This window comes from Onychomys torridus, chromosome 16 (genome assembly GCF_903995425.1).
Source record: "Onychomys torridus chromosome 16, mOncTor1.1, whole genome shotgun sequence".
Taxonomy (NCBI): Eukaryota; Metazoa; Chordata; class Mammalia; order Rodentia; family Cricetidae; genus Onychomys; species Onychomys torridus.
Window position 1 is genome coordinate 48,746,235 of NC_050458.1, and position 15,094 is coordinate 48,761,328.

The 15,094-nt window shown below is 42.6% G+C and overlaps 1 protein-coding gene across 1 annotated transcript in view; it reads right to left on the bottom strand.

The window, feature by feature from the left end:
- Positions 1 to 15,094, bottom strand: part of Efcab6 (EF-hand calcium binding domain 6) — a 203,149-nt gene that overhangs the window by 82,240 nt on the left and 105,815 nt on the right. The window contains exons 11-13 of the mRNA XM_036207668.1: positions 11,034 to 11,144; positions 8,291 to 8,399; positions 6,277 to 6,444 (exon numbers count right to left, since the gene is read on the bottom strand). Coding sequence (XP_036063561.1) covers positions 6,277 to 6,444; positions 8,291 to 8,399; positions 11,034 to 11,144 — 388 coding nt within the window. The remainder of the gene's footprint in view (positions 1 to 6,276; positions 6,445 to 8,290; positions 8,400 to 11,033; positions 11,145 to 15,094) is intronic.

Genomic DNA, 15,094 nt, shown 5'->3' on the forward strand with positions numbered 1-15,094 from the left:
TCAACAAAATCATAGAAGAAAACCTTCCTAACCTAAAGAAAGAAATACCTAAGAAGATACAAGAAACTTACAGAACACTGAATAGGTTGGATCCAAAACAAAAGTCCCCTCATCACATAATAATCAAAACACTAAACATACAGAACAAAGAAAAAATATTAAGAGCCACAAAGGAAAAAGACCAAGTAACATATAAAGGCAGACCCATGAGAATAACACCAGACTTCTCAATAGAGACTATGAAAGCTAAAATGTCCTGGACAAATGTTTTGCAGACACTAAGAGACCACAGACGCCAACCCAGACTATTACACCCAGCAAAACTCTCAATCACCATAGCTGGAGTAAACAAAATATTCCATGATAAAACCAGATTTAAACAATATCTATCCACAAATCCAGCCCTACAGAAAGCACCAGAAGGAAAAATCCAACCTAAAGAAGTTAAACACACCCATGAAAACTCAGGCAATACATAATCCCACACCAACAAACACCAAAGAAGGAAAACACAACACGATCACAAAAGATAACAGGAATTAACAACCACTGGTCATTAATATCCATCAATACCAATGGTCTCAACTCACCTATAAAAAGACACAGACTAACAGAATGGATAAGAAAACAGGATCCATCCTGCTGCATAAAAGAAACACACCTTAACTTCAAAGACAGACACTACCTCAGAGTAAAGGGCTGGGAAAAGGCTTTCCAAGCAAATGGACCTAAGAAGCAAGCTGGTGTAGCTATCCTAATATCTAATAAAATAGATTTCAAACTAAAAGCAATGGAAAGAAACAGGATGGACATTACATGTTTATCACAGGAAAATTCCACCAAGATGAAGTCTTGATTCTGAACATTTATGCCCCAAATACAAAGGCACCCACATTCATAAAAGAAACATTACTAAAGCTTAAAACACACAACAAACCCCACACATTAGTAGTGGGAAATTTCAACACACCACTCTTACCAAAAGACAGATCTACCACAGTGAAACTTAACAAAGAAATAAAGGACCTAACAGATGTTATGACTCAAATGGACTTAATAGATATCTACAGAACATTCTATCCTAACACAAAAGAATATACCTTCTTCTCAGCACCCCATGGAACCTTCTCAAAAATTGACCACATGCTTGGTCACAAAACAAATCTCAACAGGTACAAAAACATTGGAATAACCTCCTGTATCTTATCAGACCACCATGCCTTAAAGTTAGACTTCAACAATAACAAAAATTATAGAAAGCCTATAATCTCATGGAAACTGAATAATGCCCACCTGAAACATCAATGGGTCAAGGAAGAAATAAAGAAAGAAATGAAAGATTTCCTAGAATTCAATGAAAATGAAAGTACAACATACCCAAACTTATGGGACACTATGAAAGCAGTGCTAAGAGGAAAATTCATGCACACATAAAGAAGATGGAGAAATCTCATACCAATGAATTAACAGCACAACTGAAAGCTCTAGAACAAAAAGAAACAAACTCACCCAGGAGAAATAGATCAAATTGAGGGCTGAAATCAACAAAATAGAAACCAAGAGAAACAATACAAAAAAACCAAAAACCAAAAACCAAAAAACAATGAAACAAAGAGTTTGTTCTTTGAAAAAATCAACAAGATAGACAAACCCCTAGCCAAATTAACCAAAAGGCAAAGAGAGAGCACCCAAATTAACAAAATCAGAAGTGAAAAGGGAGACATAACAACAGACAACGAGGAAATTCAGAGAATCATCAGGTCATACTTCAAAAAGTTGTACTCCACAAAATTGGAAAATCTGGAAGAAATGGACAATTTTATGGATAGATACCACATACCAAAGTTAAATCAAGGCCAGATAAACCATTTAAATAGACCAATAACCCCTAAAAACATAGAAACAGTCATTAAAAGTCTCCCAACCCCCCCCCCCCAAAAAAGCCCAGGACCAGATAGTTTCAGTGCAGAATTCTACCAGACTTTCAAAGAAGAACTAATTCCAATACTCTTCAATTGTTCCACACAACAGAAACAGAAGGGACATTACCAAACTCTTTTTATGAGGCTACAATTACTCTGATACCCAAACCACACAAAGACACAACAAAGAAAGAGAATTACAGACCAATCTCCCTCATGAACATTGATGCAAAAATACTCAACAAAATATTGGCAAACCAAATCTAAGAATACATCAAAAAAATTATCCACCGTGACCAAGTAGGTTTCATCCCAGGGATGCAAGGATGATTCAACATACAAAAATCTGTCAATGAAGTACACCATATAAACAAACTGAAAGAAAAAAAAAAACACATGATCATCTCATTAGATGCTGAAAAAGCCTTTGACAAAATCCAACACCCCTTCATGATAAAGGTCTTAGAGAGATCAGGAAAACAAGGAACATAGCTAAACACAATAAAGGCAATTTACAGCAAGCCAGCAGCCACCATCTAATTAAACTGAGAGAAACTTAAAGTGATCCCATTAAAATCAGGAACAAGACAAGGCTGTCCACTCTCCCCATATTTATTCAATATAGTACTTGAAGTTCTAGCTAGAGCAATAAGACAACAAAAGGAGATCAAAGGGATACAAATTAGAAAAGAAGTCAAACTTTCACTATTTGCAGATGATATGACAATATACATAAGTGACTCCAAAAATTCTACCAGGGAACTCCTACAGCTGATAAACTCCTTCAGTAAAGTGGCAGGATACAAGATCAACTCAAAAAATCAGTAGCCCTCCTACACACAAATGATAAAAGGACTGAGAAAGAAGTCAGAGAAACATCACCCTTTACAATAACCACAAATAAAAATTACCTTGGGATAACTCTAACTAAACAAGTGAAGGGCCTTTTTTATAAGAACTTTAAATCTCTAAAGAAAGAAATTGAAGAAGATATCAGAAAATGGAAGGATCTCCCATGCTTATGGGTAGGTAGGATTAACAAAGTAAAACTGGCAATCTTGCCAAAAGCAATCTACAGATTCAATGCAATCTCCATCAAAATTCCAACACAATTCTTCATAGACTTGGAAAGAAAAATATTCAACTTCATATGGAAAAACAAAATACACAGGATAGCTAAAAGAATCCTGTATAATAAAGCAACCTCTGGAGGCATCACCATCCCTGATCTCAAGCTCTACTATAGAGCTACAGTAATAAAAACAGCTTGGTACTGGCATAAAAACCAACATACAAACCAATGGAATTGAACTGAAGACCCTGACATTAATCCATGCACATATGAACACCTGATTTTTGACAAAGAAGCCAAAACTATACAATGGAAAAAAGAAAGTATCTGGGTGTCAATATGTAAAAGATTACAAATAGATCCATATCTGTCGCCATGCACAAAACTCAAGTCCAAGTGGATCAAAGATCTCAACATAAATCCAGTTACACTGAACTTAATAGAAGAGAAAGTAGGAAAAACTCTTGAACACATTGGTATAGGATATCACTTCCTAAATATAACACCAGCAGCACAGACACTGAGCACAACAATTAAGTTTTCTCTTGAAACTGAGAAGCTTTTGTAGGGCAAAAGGCATGGTCAATAAGACAAAAAGACAGCCTACAAAATAGGAAAAGACCTTTACCAACCCCACATCTAACAGAGAACTGATCTCCAAAATATATAAAGAACTCAAGAAACTAGACATCAAAATACCAAACAATCCAATAAAAAAAAAAAATGGGCTAAAAAGCTAAACAGAGAATTCTCAAAAGAAGAATCACAAGTGGCTGAAAGACATTTAAAGAAATGCTCAACATCCTTAATCATCAGAGAAATGCAAATCAAAATGACTCTGTCAGAATGGCAATGATAAAAAACACCAATGACAGCCAATGTTGGAGAGGATGCGGAGCAAAGGGAACACTCCTCCACTGTTGGTGGGAATGCAAACTTGTATAACCACTGTGGAAATCAGTTATGACTTTTTTTTAGAAAATTGGGAATTGATCTACCTCAAGACCCAGCCATGCCACTCTTGGGCATATACCCAAGGAATGCTCAATCATATCACAAAGATACATGCTCAACTATGTTCATAGCAGCACTATTTGTAATAGCCAGAACCTGGAAACAACCTAGATGCCCGTCAACTGAAGAATGGATTAAGGAAATGTGGTACATATACACAATGGAGTACTACTCAGCAGAGAAAAACAATGACAGCATGAAATTTGCAGGCAAATGGATGGAACTAGAAAATATCATCCTGAGTGAGGTAACCCAAAACCAAAAGGACAAACATGGTATGTACTCACTCATAAGTGGATTCTAGATATAAAGCAAAGAACAATCATACTGCAACCCACAGAACCAGGGAGGTTATATTGCAGGGGGTACTCTAGGATGATTGTGGCTTATAATAAGTTTTGGTTTAACTCAATTACTGGGCAAGCTTCAAACAAACATTTCACTATTAGGATAAGAATTTATACTGTATCAAGCTGATAATAGAAAAATAAATAAATTTAAAAATTTTCAAAAATAAATAAATAAATAGTACGAGTATACAAAAAAAGTGTAATTTATACTCCAATATGACTGCTTTTGATTTAAAAAAGTATGTGTGTCTACATGTAAATCATAGGGTTGGAAGTATGTATGCTTACACATATGAGAGGTTTGAGTATATCTGCACACGTGTATGACAGGCTTGTGTGTGTGCACACATATATGGAAGGTTTAAGTGTGTGCACATGTATATGATATGTTTGAATGTGTGTACACATGACAGGTTTGAGTGTGTACATGAGCCACAGCTCAGGTTACATCCAGCAGAGATCATGTCCCTTGCTGCACGGAGAGGCTGCTGATAGTCTCTGTTTGGTTTGGTTTGAAAATGTGCACAGCTGTTGTACTGCCCATGGGTAAGAAGCCCTGAGTGCTGTCGACCTGTGCTAAGCCTGGGTCTGTCCTACCCGGGGCTCAGGAAAGGCACTGAAACTCTACCACTCACTCTGCTTGTGAGGTTAAGATGGACTGATGGCTCAGAGTGTGGGCAGTGCTTGTGTAAGAGACACACAGGCAATCATCAAAATGACTGAGATGGAATATTTAGATTGGGGACATTTTTGTGTGCATACTTTATCCTGCTGGGTTTCCACAGCAACACAACAGGCTGCTGCTGTCACTAATCTTGTTGCAAAAGACATGTGTCTTCAAGAGGTACACTATCTGCCCCTGGACTCAGCTCATGGAGATGGTGGCCACAAACTGAACACCAGCTCAAGCTCCCACCCCAGATGATCTCCATGCCCTGAAAACTCATTTGACCTTGCTCTCAAGCACCGGTGGTAAACTGAGACAAGGTATACCTTGAGGTACTGCCTGGGCACATAGGCCCATTCCATTCCCTCCTGACTCATAAGGCCAGGTATGCGCATAACAAATGTTTTACTTATGGGACCATAAACCCCTCCATCATTTTCCAGTCTATGCTTAAAAAGAAGTGGTGTGTGTGTGTGTGTGTGTGTGTGTGTGTGTGTGTGTGTGTGTGTGTGCAAAGGCATGGACATACCTATACATTTTGACTTAGTACTTCACACTTAGGTGTGTGAGGGTCTATGCTCAGCATAGCAATTTCCCTCCATGGTGAAGGCAAATAGCCCACCATTCTGATAACAAGGCCATGCATGCAACCAATCAGACTTTTTAAATGTTCTTAAAGATTGCCAAAGTTAATTGCTGCTGCAGAGTTATTTTTAATGAAACTGCCTATTTTTTCAGTCAAAAGCACCAATGACTAAAAGCTACTAGTAGACACCAGGGGAGATGGATGGTTACCCCTAAAACTGTGTCAGATCAGGGTATGGGACCTCTTCTCAAACATGTTATAGTTATTTGTGTTTGTTTGTTTGAGACAGGGTATCATTTCATTATGTAGCCCTGGCTAGCCTGGTACTCCCTTTAGCCCAGGGAGCCCCAAACTCCCAGCATTCCTCCTGCCTCAGACTGTCAAGTGCTGGGACCACATGTGACTCCCAAACACTCCTTTGTAAGACCTGGCTCTAAGTACAGCGCTGCCCGGTGCCTGTCACTTCAGGTTTTTCAGAAATGCCAGATGACATCCTCAATATGCTTTAGAAAACAAAAACTCAAACCAAGCAACCTCTTAACTGCACCTTGAAATGAAAATATGTGAAGATGTGAAGTCATTGATTCACTTAAACTATATTTTGCTACGAACACTGACTTCCTAGATTCGGGAGTCATCCAACCAAGAGATGGTCACAGGCATACCTTAGGACTGTCATCCAACGCATCCAGGAGGCAGCTGACCTTCAGGGCTCCGGTGCCCTCGGGGTCAAATGTCTGCTTGAGTTCATTGAACTCGGTGTCACTTAACTTTGCAACCATGCAGTTCAGAATGTGTCGCAGTTCTCCCCAAGTTATGTGTCCTTTGGGCGTCTGAGCAGAAAAATGTAAATAAGATCAGGAATTAAAAACAACATTTTCAAAGGCAGGAAACACTATGGACATACTCAGCAACAGTAAAGCATTGGCTTCAGGCAAGCTGAGTCACGACCTAAAACAGCAGTCAAGGGCCACTACACACACCACGTGTGACCAGAGCAGAGGTGTGAGCCTCTGAAGGCATTCTAAGGCCCTTCCTAGAACAGTTCTACCAGGCAACAAGCAGGAGATGGCCTGGAGGAATGAGGTCCTTTAGGGGAGCACAGGCCAACCCCCTCCCAAGGGTCTCCACAGCATGAAGAGCCCTCATCCTCCCAGCCCCACCCATTGGCTCAGAATTCCCCAGCAGTTCCGCTGCCGCTTGCCAATTTACTCAGAACATCAATCACAAGTGTTTCCAGTATCTCCAACCTCATGAGTTACACAGATGGACAGTTGATGAGGGAGAGATCTCTGCCATGTTGGTTACAGAAAATACTAGAAGCAAAGCCTTCTGAGGCAAGCACATCCCCATGGAATTGAACTGTCGGTAAGTTAACTATATATGAAAATGAAGAACCTCTGTTTTCTGGGAAGGTGGGAACACAGAGCCTCTACCTCAGAGAGGGACATTCTGAGTGTCGATCGGCACCTGTCACTGACTGCCACAGTGTGGTATAAACGTGGGCCCAGAAGCTGAGAAGAGAGCAGGTTCTTACTTGTTGAATTCATTTTTACATGGTGTATGAGTGAGTACCTGCATATGTGTGTGTATGCACCTGTGTGTGCCTGGTGCCCTTGGAAGCCAGAAGAGGGTGTCAGATGTCCTGGAAGAGGAGTCACAGGAAGTCGGGTGCTGGGAACTGAACCCGGGTCCTCTGAAGGAGCAGCAAGTGCTCTTAAACACTGAGCCCTTGAAATTCTTATTTTTTGTTATTATTTTCTATGTGCATGTGTGGTGTATGCACACACGAGTGCAGATGTCCTGTGTTACGTGTGAAGGCCAGAAAAGGTTAACAGCTGTTCTGATGTCACGCTACTTTACTGAGACAGGGTCTCTCTCTGAACCTGGAACAAGGCTGGCTGCTACAGAGCCCCAGCCACATATCTGCCCTCTTCTCAACAGCACTGAGTGTGTGGTATACAGCCATGGCTGGCTCTTTGCTGGGTGTTGGGGAATTAAACTCAGGTCCTCATGCTTTTACAGCAAGTGTTCATACTCACATCTCCCAACTCTGGAAGTTAGGTTCTCTGAGGTACATTGAACTAACTATACTTGTTTATAGTTTGGTTTTGAATGATAGTGTTTAAACCTCCAAATAGGAGTCACTGAAAACTTCCTTCCCAACTTCTGATGTATGCCCAGCATTATGTGGCCACCATCCGAACACCGGAACATTTGCATCACCTCCAAACCTGCCTCCTGGACATCTGTGTCCTCTCTCACTCCCAGCATTCCCTTCCTTTTCATTCCAGTTGGTATTATATGGACATGTCACATATACTCATCTGTGTCTGCGTTATCTTCAGTTGGAACATTTATACGTGCATCTTTGGGAGGATGTGTTTCTGTTTCTCTTGGCTGACGTCTAGCTATGGAATCACTGGGTCACATGGTCCATTATTAGATCTTTAAGAAACCCATTACACTATTCGTCACAACAGTTGTACGAGTTTTCATTCCACTCAGCAGCATAGGAGAACTCAATGTCTTCACACGCTTGTCAACTTGGTCCCTTTGGTTACCCCATCCTGATGGATAAGATGTAGCCTCCCAACTGTCTTTCCACTCATTGGCTACACTGAGTGTGGATTTTCCTAACTCCCGTGGTTCTTTCCAGAGAAGGGGTCAGGCTCTTACCGTGTTGATAATCAACAAGGCCTTCTTCAAGGCTGTGTAGCGCTCCTCTGAGTACTTGAATAACTTCTTGATGATATTTTCCTTACGAGACTGGTTTCTAGAGTCAGTGCTACAAAGAGGAGCAGGAGAAAACCAGGAAGGAAATTGGACTTGTTCTTGGTGCAAAAATCAAGTGCCCTACAACTCTCATAGTTCTGGCTTTGCAGGGGCTCTTTCTTCAAAAAAGGGTAGTGTACAGGGGCAGGCCTATTTGCTACTAGGTGCGGGAAGACAGAAAACTGTCCTGGAGGAGACGTGCACAGCCATCCATTAGCTGTGCTATCCTGCTCCCCACTGCCCCCAATCCTGAGCAACCCTAGTCAGACATCTTTCAAACCTATGAATTTGATCTCACAAAAAGGCCAGGAAGGAAACCAGAGATTGCTGACCACCAGGACCCTGGGGCAGGCAGTAAGCTGCAACACATCGGTCCCATGGCAATGTTCATACTCACATCTGAGGACATGTGAAGTCCCAGCCTCTGCCCTCCAGTGACTATGCCATGGCCACTTGTACCTTCAGGACTTTTTGTCCTTTCTCACCTCTAACTTTTTACCCTGAAGCTCCATCAACCATATGAGCGTTCTTGGAGCCCATGGCAATCCCTTTGAGAGCTAAGGCTTCCTTGTAAATTCTCATCAGAAAGTGAGACCCCTGTGTGGTGCTCTGAATAAAAATGACCTCCATAGGCTCATATATTCAAATGTTTGGTCCCTAGTTGGTTGAACTGTTTGGGAAGGACTAGGAGGTGTGGCCTAGTTGGAGGAGGTGTGTCCCTGTAGATGAGCTCTGAGGTTTCAAAAAGCCCATGCTGTTCCCAGTTAGCACTCTTTTCCTCCTACTTGTGGATAAGCATGTGAGCTCTCAGCTACTGCTCCAGCACCATGCCTGCCTGCCTGCTGCCATGATCCCCACCATGATGGTCATGGACTCTAACCCTCTGGAACCATGAGCCCCAAATAAATGCTCTTTTTTATATGTTACCTTGGTCATGGTATTTTGTTACAGCAATTGAAAAATTAGATGCCTTGTAATAAAATTCAGTTATGGGCCTTCCTTTCCTCACTGCTTAGTAGATATCTTCTATTCCCACAAGGTAGGACATGATAGTGGATGGTTCGTGTATGGGACCATTCTCACACTTGAAGCTTTGATTCAATGTCTATACAGTTCTTCAATAACACACCTACTACCCAACGGTGGATGGTTCATGTATGGGACCCTTTTCACACTTGTTGGAGATTTGATACACTGTCTATACAGCTCTGCAATAACACACTGACTACTCATTTGCAAAAATGTACTCTAGCTCTGTGCCTCGTGGCTCACATGACTAACTGGAAGAGAGTGTCATAAAAGTTAGACTGTATTGGCACGAGCAGATACTGGGCAAGCAATCCCCACTGACTTATTGTTACAGATATCAGGCATGGTGACAGGTTCTTCTCCATTGTGGGAAGACCTCTTGCACCTCTGGCCTCCCTACTGTAGACTTACTAGACATCATTGCCTCCACCATGTCAATTAAAAATGTCCTGTGATATTTCCAAGAGCCTCCTAGGAGGTACACTGCCCCCATTGGAGGACTGCTGTTTTAAAGCTAGTAAAAGCCAGCATCTGGACATGGAGACACACATCTGTAATCCTACACAAGAAGATCATAAGTTCAAGGTCAGACTAGGCCACACAGTGAGTCCTTATCTCTAACTTAAAAAAAAAAGTGCCACAAATAATAAAACTTTAATTTTATCCTGGATAGCCCTAGACAGGGTGCTACCAGACAAGAAAACTGTAGCAAAATGGAAGTAACTGCTTAAGACACATGCTCACAGCTGCCTCCTCACAGCAGGTCAGGAGGACTCTGGACACCTGGAAAACTGAAAGCCAGGGAAGTCATTAAATACCCCTGAGTCCTCTGGGGGTACAGGCCCCAAGGAAGCAGACTGAGAACTAATTCTGTGGTGCATTTTGCTTTGCAATAGGGCTGAGCACTCTCAATGCACCTGATGAAATTATATATTTGTAAAACAAAACAAAACAAAACAAAACAAAAACAAGAAAAACAAACAAAAAACCCCCACTTTGTCTATTTTCTTCATGGCTTATGCATGGTAATCAATAAAGTTCTCACAGAAGTGACTTCTTGGAGATAAAGTCTAAATTCTAAAGTGTCATCTTAGTCCTTGATTTGTTTTATATTTCTGAGGTACCTCTACAACTTCCAGTTAGAAGGTAAACAGACATTAGCAGGGAACAAACACTGGTACCTAAGGCCAGAAACTCCCAGGACTGCCGCACACTAGCAGAGCAGAAGGAAAGCAGGTCATCTCCCTTTCCACAAAACACACAGCAGGTGCGTGCTTGTACAGGTCTCCCGGGGACACACATGGAGTTGAGGGACCCCTGTGAGCAGGTGCTGTATGTGCTGGGGGAACCTCTGAGCTCTGGGTGTGTGGCCCCATTGCTATTATCCGGGCTCTTTTTTCTCTAGAAACTGGAACAAGAATGCCATCCCCACTGTTTAAGGATACTTTAAGCAAGAAAAGGGAATGCAAAATTATTTCTAAACTCTAAAACGCTAGGTGAAAGTTTACAATTAGTCAATGGAGACAGTTGATCATTGAATAAATGAAAAAACAAAAATGTGTTTGCATGTTCTCTGACCCAATGCACATTGCAGTTTGTAAACTGGGTTTAAACATACCTGCTTCTCTTCTTCAGGGGAGTTGCCTTAACGACATCCAACCCCTGCCGCTCATAAAATGTCGTTAAAAACTGCTTCCAATTGACTTTCGTGGTGGTTTTAAGTCCAAATCTGCATGAAACAAAAACAACAACAGCTTTTCCTATAATACCACATGGATTAGATACTTAATACCGAGTGGAAACCAGCTACTATGAATTTATATGAAGTTCCAAATCTAAGGCAAACAAAATCATTCTGTAAAATAGCACCATGGATTGATTCTTCAAAAGCAAGGGGAAATCCGAGGATCTTAACACCCTGTGTTGCCACATTCCATCAGTGGTGGCAAGTTCTGAAGGAAGACACAAAGGGATTCGGTTAAAATTCTGATGTTCAAGAAATGTTCTTTTCGAACTCATTACTTGAAGAATTCAGTGACCGTGTTAGGCTTTTAAAGGGCCGGTGACCTTAGCTTTGGGGCCTGTCATTGTTTACTGTACATAGCAGAGGATGGTACAGTGGTCAGGGTAGACCTTGCAGGCTGGGGGATAGCTCAGTGGTAGGGTACTTAATTAGCATTTGCAGGGCCCTGGTTTTAATCCCCAGGCCTGCAAAATTAAGTAACAGTAATGACAACAAGTAGAGGTCTTGAGATGGAAGGGCTTTGACTGCAGGGATGGCCCAACACCAGCACCTGAACCTTTCCTTATACATGGAGAAAGCCACTAACATGCAGTAGTGAGGCACTGTTGCTAAGAAGCTATGAGCCAACACATGCGTGGGGCCGCAGGAGCTGAAAAACCTGGACTTCCAAGGGTCCTGCCCATACCTACACCTTAGCCTGCATTGGGCAGCTCCTGCCACACATCAGGATGGCGTTTATGGCACTAGAGGCACCAGACTTAAGGCCTTTGCCATGGCAGCAACATAAACTGGTACACGAAGTTTTTTATTATTATTTATTTTTGAGATTTATATTACATAATTTCCTCCTTGCTTCTCCCTCCAAACTCTCCCATTTACCCTTTCTTGCTCTCTTTCAAGTTCACAGCCTCTTTTTTTTCATTAGTAGTTGTTATATGCATATACATGTATGTATACACATATACCTTCCTAGATATAACCTGCTCAGTCTGTACAATGTTACTTGAATGTGGGTTTTTAGGGCTGACCATTTGGTAGTGGATAGCCAATTGGAGTGATCTTCCCTGGGGAGGACTGTTTCTCCCACTCTCAGCCTTTCTTAGTTGTCTGTAGTTCTTTGTGTAGGGTTGAGGCCTCATGGTCTTTCCCCTGTCCACTTTGGTATGTCTATTGTTGTCCTTGTTCAGCACATGTTTAGGCAACCAACTCCTGCACCTGAAGCGCTGGGAACATTGCGGAAGAGAAGGAGGAAAGACTGTAAGAGAGAGAACTGGGGAGTTTGCTGTGAGACTGTGTCTCTGGGTAATTCAGAAGCTATGCCCATAAAGTCTCACCAGTAGGACAGCATAATTAAAGCTTTAGTAAGAATAAATAACTGAAAATTGGTCAAAAGTGCATTTCTAAATTGACATGGTCCTGCGAGTCAGGGCCCCCAAATTATGGAGTTCAAGATGTCAGTGAGAAGACCCTGGAGTGAGATCAAGTACAAATCTCTGTCCCTTCCCTTGCTAGTGTAGAGACCTTCAACAAGCGGCTTCCTGTACTGACTGCTCACCTTTGAAACCACAGCAGCGATGGTCAGGAGGCTCTTAAGGGATAAAGGCAACAGATGAGGGGCAGGGTGGGTAACACTCAAGATCACGCATAGCCTCAAGCTTCCTATGTGGGCCAAACACTAATATCACACATCCCTCCATAACAGGAGGACAAAGAGCCCACACAGAAACATCACAGCTGAGATGCCAAAGCTGCACAAGGCAGGCTGCTTGCTTTGCTTTACAAACCTGCATGAAAACTGCATTGAAAAACTTGAATTCTTCACTTACAGCAGTGGTTCTAACTTTCTTAATGCTGCGACCCTTTAACACAGCTCCTTACCTTGTGGTGACCCCAACCATAAAATTATTTTCATTGCTACTTCATAACTGTGACTTCACTACTGCTGTGAATCGTAATGTAAATATCTGTGTTTTCTGATGGTCTTAGGTGACCCCTGTAAAAGGGTTAACCAACCCCCAAAGGGGTTGAGACCCACAGGTTGAGAACCACTGGCTTACATCGACGCTATTTTAAAGTACAGAAAGCAGAGGGGCTTTTGGCCTGTTGTGAGCCCGCCCTTAGCACACAGGTAGAGCAAAAGATGCCTGCCATGGTTCTAAAGCTGAGCCAGGTGACCAGGCCTCGTTGTGGCCTTAATTAATTTCACTCTGGGTGAAACTCTGGGTGTTTTCTTTCATTACTGTCTGCAAAAATACCCTGAGGATTGTCACCCCTCACAGCTGTCCACTGTGTAACATGAACAACCTGAAGGAGTGATTATTGTCTTTGTCTCACAGGTCTGCAGACCTGGGCAACATCTGTGGACAGAGGATTAAGACCATGTGTGGCATTTGACCCCAAACCTTCACTTGTGATGAAGTGTCCACCAGTCTGTGGTCACCGTGCTCTGCACGAACTACATCTAAATCTGCCATAAGGCATCTTTAGGACAAGAATGCCTGTGTGGTATTCCCATCTGCTACGTCACTGTATGCAAATCAGTTTTCTGCCAGCCCTACCTCCCACTGACTGACTTGTGCCACCTGTGGCAGCAGGCCGGGCCTCTGGTGCAGCAATAGTCCACTGCAGAAATGCCAACATCATCGCCAGACACTGGACAATTGGTGCCTGTCTCCACCATAAATATTCCCAGTGAGAGTGAAGCTGGCTGGTCATAAAGGGTAGGGATGTCGGGGGAGGGTTACTGGTTGGCTTGAGACAGGGAGACCCAGCCCTCACTAAGAGCCTCTGTTCAAAGTTAAGAACTTCTGAGAATGTTAACTGCATGTTGAACCTATGGTCTATGTGTACACGCATGTGCACGCGCGCGCGCGCACGCACACACACACACACACACACACACACACACACACTTGATATGATCTGTTCTGTGCTCTTCGAACAATTTGAACTGAGGGGGACAAGCCATTAGTCACTTGAATGGCTATTGTCAGATCTCTTCCTGTGCCTGGCTGCCCCAAGTGGGAGCTCTGGCTAACCAGACCCTTGGAAAACAACTGGACTGCCTCCAGAAGAGCCAGCTGTTCAAACTCATCCACTGTCACTCTGAGGGACACTTTAGGCCAGCACTGGAACTGACATCCTGGCTCCTGCTCCAGACAGATGCAATGGCCTCAGTCATCAAAAGCTCTGTGCAGGGTAACAGGTCTCCAGGAATGCTCCAGGCCTGCAGCTCCGGTATGGACTGCTGAGACACCCAGCCTCATGAACTAAGCAGCTACCAAGTTCTTGGCCTCTCTGGTGTAAGACAGCCATTGCTGGATTACCAGGACCACATGATGCAAGCCAATCTAATAATCCCTTTAACAGATACTCGTTTTGTTCTATTATGCAGCTCCCTTAGAGAATGCTATGTAAGTCATCAATATTAAGTATTTTCATGTCATGTTGTGTTGTTTTAAAAGACTGATGCAGAAAAGCCACACAGTGGCCATACTCTACACAGAACAGAACTTGACAAAACTCAACACAGTCAGTAGGAATAGGAAAGAAATTCCTTATAAACCAACGAGGACATTTTCGGAAAGCCTGTGGCTGCCCTAATGGGCATAGAATTAGGAGTCGGGGAGAAGGATGACAGAGAGGAAACCTGCCTCAGCCAGTGCAATGAGGCAGGAGAGATAAGATGCACAGGGACTGGGATGGTTGGAGAGACGGAGAGACAGTCAGGACTTGTGACTGTCAGACTAAGATAACATCAAGCGTCTACAACAAAGCTCTAGACCATCAGTGGAGTCATTAAAAACACACTATTAAGATTTAATGAAATTCTTACTTGTATTTGTGTAGGAGAAACAATAGCTCCATGATTAAGAGCACTGACTGCTCTGACAGAGGATCTGGGTTCAATTCCCAGCGCCTACATGGGGGATCAC